Below are 20921 nucleotides of genomic sequence, written 5' to 3'. Positions count from 1 at the left end.
TGGTTCCCACATGTGTTAGGTGACTCACATGGGCTGCTAAGAGCTGATCATTGGAGTGTATATACCAATAGTACATACATCTAAAAGCTGTGTATTGTACGAGTACGAATACGGGTGCATACGAGTAGAATTGTTGATGAAACTAAACGAGGATGTAATTGTAAGCATTTTTGTTAAGTAGAAGTATTTTGATAAGTGTCTTGAAGTCTTTCAAAAGTGTATGAATACATATTAAAACACTACATGTATATACATTTTAACTGAGTCGTTAAGTCATCGTTAGTCGTTACATGTAAATGTTGTTTTGAAACCTTTAGGTTAACGATCTTGTTGAATGTTGTTAACCCATTGTTTATTATAACAAATGAGATATTAAATTGTTATATTATCATGATATTATGATATATAATATATCTCAATATGATGTATATACAGTTAAATGTCGTTACAACGATAATCGTTACATATATGTCTCGTTTCGAAATCATTAAGTTAGTAGTCTTATTTTTACATATGTATTTCATTGTTAATACACTTAATAATATATTTACTTATCATTTAACATAATTAACCAAGTGTATCAATATCTTAATATGATTCATATGTACCTAGTAAGACGTTGTTATAACGATAATCGTTATATATATCGTTTTCGAGTTTCTTAAATTAATAGTCTCATTTTTATGTATATAACTCATTGTTAAAATACCTAATGAGATACATACTTATAATAAAAACATGTTAACTATATATATAACCATATATATGTCATCGTATAGTTTTTACAAGTTTTAACGTTCGTGAATCACCGGTCAACTTGGGTGGTCAATTGTCTATATGAAACATATTTCAATTAATCAAGTCTTAACAAGTTTGATTGCTTAACATGTTGGAAACATTTAATCATGTAAATATCAATCTCAATTAATATATATAAACATGGAAAAGTTCGGGTCACTACACTACGCACCTCCGATTCACATGTAACTTGTTCTAACATGCTTATATATGATTAAAAACCTCAGAAAAATAGTTCGGGACCCGACCCGAACGTGTTGACTTTTTTGTTGACTTTGACTTGACCAAAGTTGACTTTTGTCCAAACTTAACCAATACTTGTTTAAACCGTTCTAATCTTCTTGTATACTTGATTCTTACATGAAACTTGACAACTTGATTCACATGCTTTATAATCGAGTCGTAATGAGCCATATGACTAATTGAACAATTTAACCAACCGTGTTTACCGATATTGATACGAACCTATTTGTTTAGGTCAAGACTAGCATTCGTTCTTGCACACGTTACTTTGTGAAGTACAGTTTACTATTCGTGCAACCAAGGTGAGATCATAGTCCCACCTTTTCAACAACTTTTACTTTTAAACTATGGGATGAGAAACATATACGTATCATACTTTTATGCTTGAACACAAGTACGAAAACAAACATTCCACAGCGAGTTAGAACAAAAAGCCTCAATTCAATTATCATTAGTTACACTTGCAGGGTGTAAACGTGAACTTATGTTACGTGATCACATTGGGCTTGACGAGCCCTCATTCGGACGGTTCGCTACCGTTAGCGGATGAAATATATTTTCGAGTATAGTGTATGTTTTAACACTACATAGAAGGGTACAAAACAGTTAAGTCTTGATAATTGGGTGCTCGGGAACATACTTTTGGAATACAAACGATTTGGATAATCAACTATATTAAATCTTGTGGTTCAAAAACGTTACTAATACACCTATGATTTCACCAACGTTTTTCGTTGACAGTTTTCTATATGTTTTCTCAGTTCCTTGAACGCTAGGTGATACATGCTTCCGCACATTATTTTTGATACTTGCTTGGATGTCGAGTATACATGCATACGCGGAGCGTCTTTTGACTTAACTTAATTTGTGTCGCATAGGTTTCAATTGTACTTAAAACGTTGTAACATGTTTTGTCGTTGAACTACTTTGTAAACTTTGAAACACCTTTATAATTGAAATGAATGTGACATATTTTTGGTCAAACGTTGTTTTAAAGACTTATGACCACGTAACGGGACCTAAGTAGCGGCGCCGTCAATGACGATTTTGTCGGGTCGCTACAAAAATCATGTTTACCTGAGGGTCTGTTTGTATAGTGGCCCCAACCTACTTATACATTACTATCTAAATTTTCTGATCAATTTTCTCTTTGTTGTTGGTATATATAGAGGTTGAACTTAAAGTACAAACCGAACACAATTGTTATGTCAAAGCTTCCACATGACCGGTCTCAGCTTCAGATGTATTGAGTACCACTGAGCTATTACTACATTAGTCACAGTTGTTACCAATGTGACTGGTTTGGTTCATTTGGTGTTGACTGCGGAGACCAGTTTTGCACATACAAACAGCTAATGTTGGTCATCTTTGTGGCACTAACCTCATCAGATAATAGAAAAGTAGGAAAAAAACAACGGAGGACCTCGAAAGAAACGAGAACCTGTGCTAATTATCCACTCAAAACTATGCAAAAGCTTGAGACATTGTTCTTCAAGGATTCATAACAAACAACAACATGACTAGATAGATACAAACACAAGCCAAAATAACGGCCTGGCTGGCATACGATACAGACAGACCTCATACATGCTCTCTATTATAAAGATTACAAAAAGAAGTTTCGCAGGTTGCAACACAACTATATGCGTGCTTCAGTGATAATAACCATATAGTTCTAAGAAACAAATGCAGAGTGTCCATGGGTTGATATCGTCGGTTGTGGGACCCATTAGAGCTACTCTGAAGTATCTAAAAGGGAGCAAAGCATTTGGGCCTGTGATAGCCCATGACGCAAATTCTCCAGGTTTGGTTACCGTTTGGTCATTCTCATGTACCCTCAAGTTTGTCCAATTCTTGCCATCAGATGACCCCTAAAATTTACATTATGTATCAATGTATTTCTCAATAAATCAATTAATTTACAAAAGAAACCTGATTTAAGTGAACTTCCTAAAATCAAATAAAAAGGGGAAAAAGTTGGTGTTCAAGTTTCTAATAAAATTTATCAACTATGGAGTTGACTTTACATGATTTACTTGCACTCTTTTAAGTCTAATTTGAAGAAAAAAAGTTTAGACTTAGATAACTTCTGCAAAGTAATGAAATGCACCTGAAAATTCCAGTGTCTCATGAAAGCCTTCGATCCATCTTGTCTCAACGTGTAATAGTTGCACATGAGCTGATACAAACCAGAAAATATATATAAGGTTAGCCTGATACGTATGATTAATATTACTGATATAATCATATGTAATTTATTGACACCCCATACCATCTAAATGGTTTCTTTAGCGAGATTAAAATTAATGAAAAATAAAATATATGGTAACATGAAGATAAATAATACCTGGTGGTCAAGACCAAGGTCAATCATCCACCACGAACAATTCTTTCCATCCTCGATGCGGGGACCAGCAAAAGAAGTACCCTGTTTCAAGATTAATTATATTACTACCTCATTAACTAATAAAGATTCTTATATTAGTAATTAGTTATGAGTTATGATGATTATATCATACCTGGTAAGTCCTAGAGGCCAAGACCTTAGGATCTGTGTATCTTGAAATAGGATTGCTAGCCATAATGCTGATTTTCTGAATAATATGAAAAAGTCAAGCAATTAAGTCACTATCTCTTGTAATTTTTTCATAATGTTATTAGTTCCAATAGGAAAGTTAATACCTTAGCTAAAACGGGATTAACCCATTGGTGTTTACCATATGATGTGCCTACATAGTATAAAACACCATTGCTATCACCATCACATATGTATTGAAGCTCCTTGAAACTTGAGTGTCTATGTTGGAACCTTAACAATTCAAGATACAACAAGCACAGAAAAATCAATTAAGGATCAAAAACAAATTCTAAAAATACACGCAACAATTTTTATCAAACATACTTCGCATGACACCCTGAAGTTGGTAAACCAGCTTCCAAAAAACCGATGGCCTCTTTCACCTGGTACATAATTACAACAAAAACTTCAATATGTGTCCGATCATTATCCAAATGCTGAAAATGTCATTTTATGATGACAACATAAGAAAAGCATAGATCAACAACTCTCTTCAACATAGAGAGGATAATTAATTAATGTTATGATATTTTCTGTACTCATATGTCACATATTATCATCAAGGAATTCAAATTTCAAACAGAAAAAAGGAAGGAAAAAAATTAATAATAATAAAAAAAATAATGATGTGTTGGCTGATCAACCAAACTGTGCCATTTTGACCCAGTCAAAAAATTTCCCTTTTACCCAACTGGCACGACCCGCCCATTTCCCCACCAATAAGACATATGGAATATACAACCAAAAGCGCTGAATAACACAAGAGACACGACTCACCAAATCATAAAAAGCACGGATTTGCCTGCTTAGATTGCTACTCTCCATCTGAAAACAGAGGATAACATTGCAAACCGAAATATTATAATAACCAAAATGAAGAAAATCATAAAGAACCCGTTTAAAGAACCATCATTTGTTGCATACCTTCTTAAGCAAGAGTAACGGAAGCAGTGAAAAACGCACAAGAGGTAACAACGCATTAAGTGACGGAAGCCTTGTCCCGAAAAGATGTGTTGGTGTCGTAAAAGAAAGCATGTTATCGACCATTTCCCAATTTGATAATTCGTTTGGTTGCAAACCCCACATTAAGATAGCGTTAAGAACTCTTTCTTCGGACGTTACAGTCAAATCTTGATGCTGCAAAATCCATGTTTCACTATAAAGACATGTTCATTTCTCAAGAGCTAGAGAAAGTAGCCCACAGTCTTAAATACAGTACAAAATAATCACCAAAAGTTCAATCTTTTACTTTAAAATTTAAAACTTTGTTGAAAGTTTTAATAGTTTGATAATCCGGTGTTTGAGCGTTTGCCAATTTCAAACTATTTAAACAATTTATATATAGATTTAACAAAAAGACACTTCTTATGAAATAAAAGGGTACATCATACATGTCTTGTGAAAGTTGAACTAAAAATCTACCATTAAAAAAAATAAAAATTTCTAACGACAGCTTTAAGGGTTGTCGTTAACATGCAGAAATGGGTAGTGCATGGAGGTTATTATTGACTTTTTTTAAGTTTATTCTTTTGTACAAGTATTTTATGTACCTTAACGACGGCCCTAGAGGCCGTCGTTAGAAAAATCTTATATATAACAGTTGAAACTACCATAATGAATGAACACTTATTGTAACTGAAATCTATATAACAATGTCAAATTATAATAGTTGAAAATTAGAACCCACCTGTAAAATGCTAGAGAAAGTTGATTCATCAAGTAAGACGAAATCGATACTAGCCGTTGTACAGTAATCGAAGTGCATTGTAAATATCCTTTCACATGTTTCTTCTATAAGCTTACATGAAGGTATGGATGGTATAACTTGAAGAATTAGGCATACCGAATCCTGCAACAGAGCATCAATGTTAGACATATAAATAATAACTCGATTACTTGTCCAAAAGTGTCTGTCTTCCTTGTGCATAATACAAAAATTGTTGTTGTAAGTTGTAACACCTTCATCCACTACTCGAAATCCCATCCCTGCATATAATATATAGACAAGACTAATTAATATTTTTAAATTTCATTTTTATAAAACCCATCTCTTTGTTCTCACATGAAGTCTGAATCCACACGCACTTCCCCGTACGTTTAGAGTAACACTTCAAAACCACGGTGATTAAACGATATCATTATCATAAATCCACATTAATTAAACATTATGAAATAAAATAAAAAGAATGATCAAAACTACCTCTGAAAGCCGCTCTAAAAGTGCTTTGCAACAGTCTTGATGAAGGAGAGATACTCCAAATTGGTCTGCCAATAAAAGAAGCTCGAGCAACATGATATTACTATCGATCGTATTTTCGAAATTAAATCCTCCGTTATAAAAGTAATTTATCATAATCTCGAAAGCTTGAGGTGACACGTCTTTTAAGCAAACCTCCGAAGAAACGCTCTCGCTCATTCCATTCGTAAACATCTGAAAGTTCAATTTTTATTATATATTAGGTCATAATTTTGTTTATAAGTTCTAACAACAACTTACAAACTACTTAAACATGAGTATACCTTCATAAAGGGAAGACTCCACAAACCGAGAATAACTTTATGAGACCGAGCAACGAGACCATGACCTTCGATGCTTATATCCACGTCACTATACTTTCCGGTTAAGTAAAATTGTTCGAGCCTCTGCAAATTCATCGGAAGACCAAATGTGAAGGCGGCCCCACAGTTGTGAGTTTGAGAGTTGGGATACGATAACTCTATGTTCTTTCCGGAATCAAACAACTTTTTGTTGAGTTTAAATCGTTCGATAACTTCTTCACATTGCTTAACCAATGACATTGCTCCAAACTGTAAGCTTAGATCCCTGAGTGGGGCCAATAGTGACTCCGGTATCTACATATAGGCACAAATGTCATAAAATAAAAAACGATTTTTCTAACGACAGCCTAAGGGCTTTCGTTAAGATGCTTTAAATACTTGTAAATTTACAATAACCGCCATCTAAAGTCAGCATAACTGCTATGTACAAGTATTATAAGCACCCTAATGAGAGCCCTAAGGGCTGTCGTTAAATAATTCCAATAACGATTTTTCTAACGAATTGAAATGCACTTAAAACAAAGTACAGATAAGTACAGAGTTGAAAGATTAAGTACCTGTGTAAACCCTGTATAGATAAACTGAAGAAATGCACTTAAAACTGGATATGTTGCATCCTTAATAAAGATAACATCTTGATCAAACAAACCCGAATTGAAACTATCTGCTGCTGCTAAAATGACCTTATGAGCAGGTACGGTTCGTTCTTCATCACCCACAATGAAATATACATCAGATAACTCCCAACTTTCAAGAAAACTTCCAAGCCCCTGATGATTATCAAAGTTTCCAAATTCGTTCCTTAAATCTTCATCCATATCATCATCCCCCTCATACTCACCGCAATCAACATGCTTCCATAACGATATATGGTTTTGTGTTAACGGAAGCACGTTAACATTTCTATACCCAACATGTTTATCCCAACTACTAAGACCGACATACTGCACGCTGCAATTAGGCTTTGTGTCAAGCCATTGAAACACGAGATTTTGAAAAGGGTACCGCCCTTTTCCAATGCTAATCAACCCATCACATATACTAATCCAATAGCTTTGAAATGCAGACGAACAACATAAACCTAAACCTGCTTCATCAACGGTTGTAATCCCATCAACCTCGATTTTCAACCGTCGATTTCTATGACTACCGATGATTACTGTATAGTGTGGACTATTGTCTCTTTTGTAATGATAATGCTGACTACCTAACTGTTCACGAAAAACTACGGTGACATCATTATGAGCAAACGCCTCAAAAGCCACACACCCTCTTCCAGCTTCCTTGAACCTTAAATCGTCACGCCACGCGCATTCGAAAGGCGCAACGGTTAGAAACTTCTTTTGTTTCTTCTCCATTTCTTCTACTCAACCCTTTAACCACTTGTGTGTTATGCTGCAATAAGTAATAAGTAATGTATTTATATAAGTGAGTGGATAAGCTAAAGGAAAATGGACAGGTAGATGATGATCAAGATTCATGAATAACAAAAATGCTAATAAAATAAAATATTAAATGCACATTTGGTCATTTGGGTTCACTTACCCACTCAATTAAATAATGTGTTTATTGCAGTATAACATAAAAGAATCAAGAAAGAAAAAGACAATCATGAAGAAAAAAAAAATCAAGCTTTGTCATCAGATGCTTTCTTATCCAAACAAATAACAATTGGGTTGTAAATATCTTAAAGTCTTGTTTTATATTTTCACAAGATATGATCAAAGAAACAACTAGAAGCACATTTTAAAATAGAAAAACAATAAAGTAAGCAACTTGCTTCCAATTTACATCATACACCAGGATTTTCAGCAAAAATCATTATCAGTCACAAATTCACAATAAATATCTTTCAGCATCATACCCTCAAGTTGAGGGGAAAATATTACAAAAATCAACAATTATTAATAATTAGTAGGTTAAAACTAATGAGTAAAAATAAAAGCTTGATTACAAAGATTCCGGCGAAAATTCCAAATCTTGAATATTAAAATAAGATTGAAATCAATGTCAAGATTCAAACTTTTTACCTGATTTGGTATTCTTTCATCAGAATATGAAGCACCCAGAAAGATTATTCCAAGAAAACCTTCCAAAACGAAGATAAGAAATTGGATGACCGGAAAATCAAGAAAATAGTCGTCGGAAAATAAAGAAAGTGTATTTTTTGATTAGGATGATGGTGAAGACGTGGCAAACACGGCGGTGATATGATGAAGATTGGCAATAATTGATGACGTGTGACTTTGAATTTCCTAAATAAGATCTGTCTCATCTTAAATCGGTCACTCTCTTTCTCACCAATAAAATCTCTCCATCAAGCCAAAATATTGAGAAAGCTGCAAAGAAAATCATATTTTTTGCTCCATTAGGTAAAAATAAATATTTGGTCCTTCAGCTTTTGTTTTTTCTAGCTACTCCTTTTAAAGTTGTTTAAATTTAAATAAAAATAATCCATTGAGTTTTGATAAAATTCATACGAACAAATTATTATTCGCATAAGTAAAAAATGTAGAACAGTAGGTGATTATTTCTCCATCCACACTACTTCATCCAATATAGTATAAAATATTGTATTGTACAATTAGATAATGTATATGTTTAATAAATGTAATAATTTAAATCTTGAATATATCATCAGCCATAACTAGTAAACGTCGATTCATTTGAATTGAGTGATAACTTAGTGTTTTGATTCATCCACAACTTTTCGGTATATCGAGAACACACATTAAGCGCTTAGACAATAGGATTTATCATAATATTTCAAATGTTCGAAGAGATTTAACCTTTTTTTAAGTCTTTAACCCATAATTATATTTGAACTGGATAGTGGTAGTATTTGAGATTGACTGGCAGTAATCCATCAACAGATTAGAGCTAAGAGTTCTATACAAGAGGTCTCAAGTTCGATTCCTGTCTAGGCGAATATTTAGTGGTGGTCATGGATGGATTGGAAACAACCGGGGAGTAATCCTGCTAAGCTACGTACATCAGAATATGGAGTCGAATTACTCGCTTTTCTAAGTAGCCCGAATAGGGAAAACCTTCTACCTTTTACCTATGTAGTTGCTAAGTTTTAGTAGAAAATTTGTTTATTTTTGTTACACAATGAAAACCCCATGACTATTATTGATAATATTTGCCCGATTTATAGAGGGCATAACCCTAGAAAACATACCGGACCCAAGCCCACAATCGGACTTGGGCTAAACCGTAAACTATACTCTAACACTCCCCCACAGTCCGAACGGTGAAATCATGAAAGTTCGGACTGTAAGGTAACGCTAAATACAAAATAAACAATAAAAAATAACTTTTTTTCTTCTCTTGTTTGATGCGCCAAATAGACAGATATTCGAGGATTTGGTTGCATATTGCTTGACTGCGTATTCCTTTTCTGTAGCGGTTTTTTTTCTTTTACGCTGTGGCTTGCTTTGCCTAAAGATTGAGCATGTGACGCCCCGTACAAAACCATCATGTACGGATCATCAACAACATGTCCATTACACGGTATAATACTATATGCCGTTTTAAAACAAGTTTTGCATTCATGAAAAGGTGACGTTTTTACCAACGTCAAATGTTTTACAAAAGATAACGTGCTTCTACGAATAGAGAGCATTAACATAAGTACGTGACACAAAGGTCATTACAAAACCCTAGCTCGTAAATAACACGAGTTGTGAATGCAAAGTAAAAGTTCCATGCTTGAGACATCTCTAAGTAATGCAGCGGAAGTCTAACACAGCAAGTCTGTAACATCAAGTCTATAACACCAAGACTAAAACAGCAAGTCTAACAGCGGAAGCAACAACGTCTAAACACCTGAGAAATACATGCTTTAAAATGTCAACACGAATGTTGGTGAGCTATAGTTTATTTGTAATCAGTAATGTAATGTAGACCACGAGATTTCAGTGCTTCAACCAGCGTTTCAAAACAGTATGATAAAGTATATGCTTATCCGTGGGCACCCGGTAACTAACTTAACGTAATAATAATACCCCCTAAAAGTACACTTGGCGAGTGCGTATGTCCTCGAAGTATTAAACACCCGTTAAATGCTATCGCGACTAGCCCGAGTGGGGATGTCAAACCCTATGGATCCATATCTAATATTCGCGTTCACCGGTTCAAAAACCAATGATTAAACATTACCGTGCTAAGGGGAATCTTTGTACCGTTATATCACCCACACATATATAAAGTTTAAGTACTCGTGTCTAGTATGTAAAACATAAAAAGCGCATGTATTCTTAGTCTCAAAAATAGTTAAAGTAAAAAGGGAAGCTATAACTCACAGTGATAAATGCGGTAAAAGTCGATATGAAAAGTAAGCAAGTAGTAAGTCGGTCCAAACAAGCAAGTTGGTCGATCCAAAAGGTCCTCAACCTAAGTCAATGGTTACTAAGTCAGTAAGTTTGTCCCCAAAGGTTTAAAAGGTGAATAAATTAAGTCTTAAGTATCATCATCATCATCATCATCATCATCATCATTCGTAAAAGATAAAGTAAATTTTCAACAAGAATAGAGATCGAAACAAAGGCTGACTTCGGACAGCTGCTACGACCTCTATACAAACCAAAAAGACGCGTGTTCAGTGACCAAGGCTCAGTATGTGAGTCATTGTACCGCTGTCCAATTTTCAGATCCTAACTCGATGTCGTTTGACCGTGGCGACGGTTCAAGCGCGAGTAGGTCAGAATTTTCAGCACGTCGTTACAAAGGCGTAGTGATTTTCGGAAGGCTATAAATCCTAAACCGTATATCGGATTTAGGCGAGTCCTAAACAAAAAGTCATCTACTCGAACCAAACTATCTGAAAATCAATTTTCCAGAAGTCCCAGGAGTCTGATCAGACCCCGAAAAACAGCAAACAAGTGCTCCGGTGGGTTTCTTGGTGCTTGATGCTCATCACGGTTCTCATCCTTGATGCGTGTAAGCTTCAAGTGTACAACTCTTTGATGTTTTAGCATTACTTTGACCAAGTTTCAACCATCAACACACAACTAAGAGTAAAAGCTAACATTCTACAAGTTTTGAACATCAAGGTTGTCTCTTTATTGTATAAACACAATAAAGCTTCAACCTTTGTCCTTTTGACACAAGTTTATGCATCTTCATCATATGAGATGAAGAAGACTTGATTTTTATCACCATAAAAATCATAAAAAGGTTCCAAGTAAGTGAGATCTACAATAATAACTTAGATCTTCAAGTATTAAGAAACCCTGAGCTAGAAAGTTTGGATCTTTACAAGATTAATAAGACCATAAGCTAGAAAGCTAAGATCTTGTAAAAGTAATGAGACCATAAGCTAAAAAGCTTAGATCTTAAACAAAATAATGAAACCCTAAGCTAGAAAGCTTGGATCTTTAATGTTCTTGAAGATCCTTAAAGCAAAAAGCTAGATCTACAAGTTATATGAAGATCATAAACACGAGTTTTGATCTTTTAACAAAATTAAGTGATCTTAAGCTTCAAAGCTTAGATCCAACAAAGTAATGAAGATTCAAAGTAGAAAGCTTGAATCTTTCATGTTCTTGAAGGATTCAAATCAAAGTCTGAATCTACAAGATATAACAAGATCAAAAGCTAAAAAGCTTGATCCTTTAGTGATGATGATGATGTCGAAAATAAGAAGAAAAGAAGAAGAAGAAGAAAATTTAAAACTTACAATTTTTAGAGTGAGAAGGACTAGAGAGAAAATTAGAGAGTAAGTGTGTGTAAAATGTGAATGAGATCAAGTGTAAAATGGATGATCAAGGCTTGTATTTATAGTGTGGTGATGGTGGTGGTGGTCTTCCAAAACCGTGGGTACATGGGGGGGACAAGGGGGACACCTTTTTGCTTTTTGGTTAGTGCTGGTCTAAAGGTGGTGCTTATGTTAGGATCCCATGCAACATGTATGGTAATGGTGAACAAAAATGCTAGTATGTTGGCTCTTATAAATGAGTTTTTGTCTTAAATTTATATGGGTCATAAACTTATTAAAATTGGGCTAATTAAATAGTCCATTAGCTAGAGTAGGGTGGGCTAAAGTCCAATAAGGTAGAAAGTCCAACAAGACTAACTAGTGAGCATAAGTAAATTACTAAGCGTAATTAAGCAACCAAAAACTCAAGTAATTGTTATTAGAAAATAACAATTAGTATTACGTAGTCATAATATTCCAATTATGACAAAGGTTAATCGTGTACTAAGTACGAAGCTCGTTTCAAACGTTAAGTGACACTAACGGTCATAAAAGCATTCGAGGATCAAGTTAAGTAACCAAGTACTTAATAACACGTTTTGGAAAATATAAACGAAAGTAATCAATATGAGTAATGATCCCAGAATATAAACCAACACAGTACGCACAAATACGCAGTTTCGTGAAATTAACAAGCACAAATATAAGTTGAAAAAGTCGGGTCGTTACAGAGCAGGACTTGGGCATAGAACTTTTATCACCGATATAATCTTCTTCAACGCTCCAAGCCCAAAAATACGAATAAAAAGAACTATAGACAAGACAATCTTTGGCGAAGCCTAAACATGAAATCTTTACGTTCTAACCTTAAACGTAAAATAAAAATAAAAAAAATAAAAAAGATTCATAGGCAAGTTGCGACAATAGAAAAAATAACATCATTCAGTCAAAGTCAAATGAGTAAAAAAAAAACTCCTTTTTATCTTGTAATGTCAAAAATTATACGGAATAATAAACTATAATGACATAGGAAAATGTAATTTCATCAATTTATTAAAGTTATAATCTTTTTAACGCTTTTCACTCTCCTTGATCTTTTATTTCTAATAAAACCCTAGTTTTAAGGTCCAGTTTCGCCTTCTTACCTTGCTCTCTCACCCTTCGTCTATTCTTTCCTCGCATTCTCTCATTTTTCCTACCTACGACGGCATGTTTTTTGAGATTTTGACCACTATGTGGACGTTTTCTTTCGGTTCACCGGAGTTTCTAAAAAGTGGTGTGTTCTCTTGCTTTATCTTGGTATTTTTATTAAAGCCTTTATCACCTTTTTCTTAATTTTTCCTCGATAATTTTTTGACTATTTTCTTGCTTCTGCATCAATTTTCAAGGCGACGAGAGTGTGGTGGCATCTGCTCTCTGGAGGTTGGTGGGACTTTGTTCGTTGTGTTGGCCGTCCCCTCTCGTTTCTTTCTTCCTCCGACAGTGTTTACAGGTGTGATATCTGTAGTGACCCGAACTTTTCCATGTTTATATATATTAATTGAGATTGATATTTACATGATTAAATGTTTCCAACATGTTAAGCAATCAAACTTGTTAAGACTTGATTAATTGAAATATGTTTCATATAGACAATTGACCACCCAAGTTGACCGGTGATTCACGAACGTTAAAACTTGTAATAACTATACGATGACATATATATGGTTATATATATAGTTAACATGTTTTTATTATAAGTATGTATCTCATTAGGTATTTTAACAATGAGTTATATACATAAAAATGAGACTATTAATTTAAGAAACTCGAAAACGATATATATAACGATTATCGTTATAACAACGTCTTACTAGGTACATATGAATCATATTAAGATATTGATACACTTGGTTAATTATGTTAAATTATAAGTAAATATATTATTAAGTGTATTAACAATGAACTACATATGTAAAAACAAGACTACTAACTTAATGATTTTTAAACGAGACATATATGTAACGATTATCGTTGTAAAGACATTTAATGTATATATATCATATTAAGAGATATTCATACATGATAATATCATGATAATATAATAATTTAAAATCTCATTTGATATTATAAACATTGGGTTAACAACATTTAACAAGATCGTTAACCTAAAGGTTTCAAAACAACACTTACATGTAACGACTAACGATGACTTAACGACTCAGTTAAAATGTATATGCATGTAGTGTTTTAATATGTATTTATACACTTTTGAAAGACTTCAATACACTTATCAAAATACTTCTACTTAACAAAAATGCTTACAATTACATCCTCGTTCAGTTTCATCAACAATTCTACTCGTATGCACCCGTATTCGTACTCGTACAATACACAGCTTTTAGATGTATGTACTATTGGTATATACACTCCAATGATCAGCTCTTAGCAGCCCATGTGAGTCACCTAACACATGTGGGAACCATCATTTGGCAACTAGCATGAAATATCTCATAAAATTACAAAAATATGAGTAATCATTCATGACTTATTTACATGAAAACAAAATTACATATCCTTTATATCTAATCCATACACCAACGACCAAAAACACCTACAAACACTTTCATTCTTCAATTTTCTTCATCTAATTGATCTCTCTCAAGTTCTATCTTCAAGTTCTAAGTGTTCTTCATAAATTCCAAAAGTTCTAGTTTCATAAAATCAAGAATACTTTCAAGTTTGCTAGCTCACTTCCAATCTTGTAAGGTGATCATCCAACCTCAAGAAATCTTTGTTTCTTACAGTAGGTTATCATTCTAATACAAGGTAATAATCATATTCAAACTTTGGTTCAATTTCTATAACTATAACAATCTTATTTCAAGTGATGATCTTACTTGAACTTGTTTTCGTGTCATGATTCTGCTTCAAGAACTTCGAGCCATCCAAGGATCCATTGAAGCTAGATCCATTTTTCTCTTTTCCAGTAGGTTTATCCAAGGAACTTAAGGTAGTAATGATGTTCATAACATCATTCGATTCATACATATAAAGCTATCTTATTCGAAGGTTTAAACTTGTAATCACTAGAACATAGTTTAGTTAATTCTAAACTTGTTCGCAAACAAAAGTTAATCCTTCTAACTTGACTTTTAAAATCAACTAAACACATGTTCTATATCTATATGATATGCTAACTTAATGATTTAAAACCTGGAAACACGAAAAACACCGTAAAACCGGATTTACGCCGTCGTAGTAACACCGCGGGCTGTTTTGGGTTAGTTAATTAAAAACTATGATAAACTTTGATTTTAAAGTTGTTATTCTGAGAAAATGATTTTTATTATGAACATGAAACTATATCCAAAAATTATGATTAAACTCAAAGTGGAAGTATGTTTTCTAAAATGGTCATCTAGACGTCGTTCTTTCGACTGAAATGACTACCTTTACAAAAACGACTTGTAACTTATTTTTCGACTATAAACCTATACTTTTCTGTTTAGATTCATAAAATAGAGTTCAATATGAAACCATAGCAATTTGATTCACTCAAAACGGATTTAAAATGAAGAAGTTATGGGTAAAACAAGATTGGATAATTTTTCTCATTTTAGCTACGTGAAAATTGGTAACAAATCTATTCCAACCATAACTTAATCAACTTGTATTGTATATTATGTAATCTTGAGATACCATAGACACGTATACAATGTTTCGACCTATCATGTCGACACATCTATATATATTTCGGAACAACCATAGACACTCTATATGTGAATGTTGGAGTTAGCTATACAGGGTTGAGGTTGATTCCAAAATATATATAGTTTGAGTTGTGATCAATACTGAGATACGTATACACTGGGTCGTGGATTGATTCAAGATAATATTTATCGATTTATTTCTGTACATCTAACTGTGGACAACTAGTTGTAGGTTACTAACGAGGACAGCTGACTTAATAAACTTAAAACATCAAAATATATTAAAAGTGTTGTAAATATATTTTGAACATACTTTGATATATATGTATATATTGTTATAGGTTCGTGAATCAACCAGTGGCCAAGTCTTACTTCCCGACGAAGTAAAAATCTGCGAAAGTGAGTTATAGTCCCACTTTTAAAATCTAATATTTTTGGGATGAGAATACATGCAGGTTTTATAAATGATTTACAAAATAGACACAAGTACGTGAAACTACATTCTATGGTTGAATTATCGAAATCGAATATGCCCCTTTTTATTAAGTCTGGTAATCTAAGAATTAGGGAACAGACACCCTAATTAACGCGAATCCTAAAGATAGATCTATCGGGCCCAACAAGCCCCATCCAAAGTACCGGATGCTTTAGTACTTCGAAATTTATATCATATCCGAAGGGTGTCCCGGAATGATGGGGATATTCTTATATATGCATCTTGTTAATGTCGGTTACCAGGTGTTCACTATATGAATGATTTTTATCTCTATGTATGGGATGTGTATTGAAATATGAAATCTTGTGGTCTATTGTTACGATTTGATATATATAGGTTAAACCTATAACTCACCAACATTTTTGTTGACGTTTAAAGCATGTTTATTCTCAGGTGAATATTAAGAGCTTCCGCTGTTGCATACTAAAATAAGGACAAGATTTGGAGTCCATGTTTGTATGATATTGTGTAAAAACTGCATTCAAGAAACTGATTTCGATGTAACATATTTGTATTGTAAACCATTATGTAATGGTCGTGTGTAAACAGGATATTTTAGATTATCATTATTTGATAATCTACGTAAAGCTTTTTAAACCTTTATTTATGAAATAAAGGTTATGGTTTGTTTTAAAAATGAATGCAGTCTTTGAAAAACGTCTCATATAGAGGTCAAAACCTCGCAACGAAATCAATTAATATGGAACGTTTTTAATCAATAAGAACGGGACATTTCAGTTGGTATCCGAGCGTTGGTCTTAGAGAACTAGAAAATTTGCATTAGTGTGTCTTATCGAGTTTGTTAGGATGCATTAGTGAGTCTGGACTTCGACCGTGTTTTCTTTAAAAATGATTGCTTAACATTTTTGTTGGAAACTATATATTTTTAACATATGAATATTATGTGATATATTAATCTCTTAACGTGTTTGATATTATGTGATAGATGTCTACCTCTAGAACAAGTCCCATTGACTCACCTAATAATAATGAAGAGTCAAATGTAAATTGGAATGATTTGTGGACTGATTCACAAGTTCCCGAAGAGGAACCGGAAGAAGAGTCGGAACCGGAAGAAGAATCGGAACCGGAAGAAGAATCGGAACCGGATGAAGAAATAGAACCGGTGGGGGAAATAATAAAACGGTTAAGTAAAAGAAAATCCTCAACCAACCGACCAAAGTTAATTATGGTCAATGGTGTTTCCGCCAAGGAAGCAAAATATTGGGAGGATTACCAATTCTCCGATGAATCGGATTCCGACGAGAATTCCGATGATGTTATAGAAATTACCCCAACTGAATTTAAAAAGGCAAAAGAAAATAATAAGGGAAAGGGCATAAAAATAGAGAAATCTAATTCCAACCCCGATGAACTTTATATGTATCGTCAACCCCCGAAGTCCTTAAGTTGTAACAATGACCCGGGAACCTCTAAACCACCAGGTTTTTCTAAACCAATGTGGACAACGATGGCTCGTATTAGGGGAACATCATATATCCCTAGAAACTTGGCAAAACGAACCAAAACCGAAGAAGAAGAAACGAGCGAGTCGGAATAAGATAGTTGTATTCGTGTGGTGTAATATATGTAATATAGTGTTCTTATGCTTTATGATATATGTAAAAATTGCTTGTATTAATAAGTATTTTTTTATGAAACTAACTCTTGTCTATTTTACAGTTTAAAAACACAAAATGGATAGACAACTCAATATTTTAAGAGACCTACCCGGAGACATGATTGATGAAATCTTGTCTAGAGTCGGCCAGAATTCTTCGGCACAACTATTTAAGGCGAGATCAGTTTGTAAGACATTCGAAGAACGTTCCAAGAATGTCTTGGTTTATAAGAGACTTTCGTTTGAAAGATGGGGGATATCACATTGGGAAACCCATAAGTTACGATGTGTTTACTTTGACGCATATATTGCGAGGAACCCAAATGCTATTTTACGCAACGGGTTAAGAAATTATTTTGACTCAATATATCCGAATATTGGACTTCGTGATTTAGAAAAAGCGGCTAACATGCAACATAAAGAAGCATGTTATGCTTACGGATTAGTAATGTTCGCTTCTCACCAAAGTGAGAACAAGAACATCGGGCTACAACTATTAAACAAAATGTTTCCACAAGTGACGGAGTCGGTAATTGGGGTAAGAAATGAGGTTTTTAGATTATTACGGGACTGTTGGACATTACGTAACCCTCGTCCCTTTGACGACGTTACAACACGCTGTCTTATCAACGGCCATAACGGTTATGTTGCACAAGACCAAGGATGGGAAGTAGTCCTAGTAAAACCAGAATGCATGACTTGTTTCTGGACGTATGAATTACGTGTCTTTATTGCCTTTGCTGAACGACTTGTGTACTAGCTAGAATTATCTTCACAACTATCTTGTATCAAAGTTATTGTGTGCTATATTTCATGCTTTATGTAAAATAAGCGGTATTGTAAGTTTGTAAAATATTGTATAAAAGTTTGAACGCGAAATATTATTATAATCAGTTTTTCATATAGAATTGTAGTAGTTGAATTGTATATTAGCTACTAAGTATGAACTTAACGGGTAGGTACTACCCGAATTTAAACTTATAAAACGCTAATATGAAGAAAAAGCTTTTATAAATGAGTTCATATTATGCTACGAAATACTATTAACTACTCTTAATATTCTGTATGATTAACTTGTTCCATTTAACTATTTTGAAGGAAATGGCACCGACTACTCGACACACCGTGAATATGAATGAAGAGGAATTCCGTACTTTTCTAGCTTCAAACATAGCCGCAGTACAGGCTGCGCTACATACCAACAATAACCTTGGATCTAGCAGTACAGGAAATCGTGTAGGATGCACCTACAAAGAATTCACTGCCTGCAAACCTTTGGAATTTGATGGAACCGAAAGACCGATCGGATTGAAACGGTGGACCGAGAAGGTTGAATCGGTGTTTGCCATAAGTAAGTGTACTGAAGAGGACAAAGTGAAGTACGCTACGCATACCTTCACAGGTTCTGCGTTAACATGGTGGAATACCTATCTAGAGCAAGTGGGACAAGATGATGCGTACGCACTACCGTGGTCAGCATTCAAGCACTTGATGAACGAGAAGTACCGTCCCAGAACCGAGGTCAATAAGCTCAAGACAGAACTTAGAGGGTTACGAACCCAAGGATTTGATATTACCACGTACGAAAGACGATTCACAGAATTGTGCCTATTGTGTCCGGGAGCATTCGAAGATGAGGAAGAGAAGATCGACGAGTTTGTGAAAGGATTACCGGAAAGAATCCAAGAAGATATAAGTTCACACGAGCCCGCCTCCATACAACAGGCATGTAGAATGGCTCACAAACTAGTGAACCAAATTGAAGAAAGAATTAAAGAACAGACTGCTGAAGAGGCCAATGTGAAGCAAGTCAAAAGAAAGTGGGAGGAAAACGGTGATAAGAATCACCAATACAACAACAACAGCAATTACAACAATAATCGCAACAATTATCCCAACAATCGCAACATCAATCGCAACTACAACAAACGGCCCAACAACAACAACAACAACAACAACAGCAACTACAACAATCATCCCAACAACAATAATAACCGCAACAACAACAACAATCAGAAGCAGCTATGCCAAAGGTGTGAAAAGAATCACTCGGGGTTCTGCACCAAATTTTGCAACAAGTGTAAAAGAAATGGTCATAGCGCGGCGAAGTGTGAGGTCTACGGACCAGGGGTTAATAGAACGAAAGGAACAAATGGTGTCGGAACGAGTAATGGCGGAGCAAGTAGTGTCGGAGCAAGTTATGCCAATGTAGTTTGTTATAAATGTGGAAAACCGGGCCACATTATTAGAAATTGCCCGAACCAGGAGAACACGAATGGACAAGGCCGTGGAAGAGTTTTCAATATTAATGCGGCAGAGGCACAGGAAGACCCGGAGCTTGTTACGGGTACGTTTCTTATTGACAATAAATCTGCTTACGTTTTATTTGATTCGGGTGCGGATAGAAGCTATATGAGTAGAGATTTTTGTGCTAAATTAAGTTGTCCATTGACGCCTTTGGATAGTAAATTTTTACTCGAATTAGCAAATGGTAAATTAATTTCAGCAGATAATATATGTCAGAATCGAGAAATTAAACTGGTTAGCGAAACATTTAAGATTGATTTGATACCAGTAGAGTTAGGGAGTTTTGATGTGATAATCGGTATGGACTGGTTGAAAGAAGTGAAAGCGGAGATCGTTTGTTACAAAAATGCAATTCGCATTATACGAGAAAAAGGAAAACCCTTAATGGTGTACGGAGAAAAGGGCAACACGAAGCTACATCTTATTAGTAATTTGAAGGCACAGAAACTAATAAGAAAAGGTTGCTATGCTGTTCTAGCACACGTCGAGAAAGTACAAACTGAAGAAAAGAGCATCAATGATGTTCCCATTGCAAAAGAATTTCCCGATGTATTTCCGAAAGAATTACCGGGATTACCCCCACATCGATCCGTTGAATTTCAAATAGATCTTGTACCAGGAGCTGCACCAATAGCTCGTGCTCCTTACAGACTCGCACCCAGCGAGATGAAAGAACTACAAAGCCAATTACAAGAACTTTTAGAGCGTGGTTTCATTCGACCAAGCACATCACCGTGGGGAGCTCCTGTTTTGTTTGTCAAGAAGAAAGATGGTACATTCAGGTTGTGTATCGACTACCGAGAGTTGAACAAACTTACCATCAAGAACCGCTACCCACTACCGAGAATCGACGACTTATTTGATCAACTACAAGGCTCGTCTGTTTATTCAAAGATTGACTTACGTTCCGGGTATCATCAAATGCGGGT

General features: G+C 34.6%; 1 protein-coding gene across 1 annotated transcript; it reads right to left on the bottom strand.

The window, feature by feature from the left end:
* Positions 1-2467: 2467 nt before the first annotated feature.
* On the bottom strand, positions 2468-7703 carry LOC139894538 (BTB/POZ domain-containing protein At2g30600). The gene is made up of 12 exons (XM_071877877.1): positions 6736-7703; positions 6140-6472; positions 5820-6050; positions 5307-5468; positions 4544-4756; positions 4414-4444; positions 3944-4025; positions 3724-3850; positions 3561-3635; positions 3389-3469; positions 3152-3220; positions 2468-2912 (listed from the first exon to the last, which is right to left on the bottom strand). Exons 1-12 carry the CDS (start codon positions 7534-7536, stop codon positions 2694-2696), a joined length of 2424 nt encoding a protein of 807 aa, XP_071733978.1. The 5' UTR covers positions 7537-7703; the 3' UTR covers positions 2468-2693.
* Positions 7704-20921: the final 13218 nt, after the last annotated feature.

The sequence above is a fragment of the Rutidosis leptorrhynchoides genome, chromosome 2, assembly GCF_046630445.1.
Source record: "Rutidosis leptorrhynchoides isolate AG116_Rl617_1_P2 chromosome 2, CSIRO_AGI_Rlap_v1, whole genome shotgun sequence".
In the NCBI taxonomy this organism is placed as follows: domain Eukaryota; kingdom Viridiplantae; phylum Streptophyta; class Magnoliopsida; order Asterales; family Asteraceae; genus Rutidosis; species Rutidosis leptorrhynchoides.
This window is presented reverse-complemented; position numbering and strand designations above follow the sequence as displayed.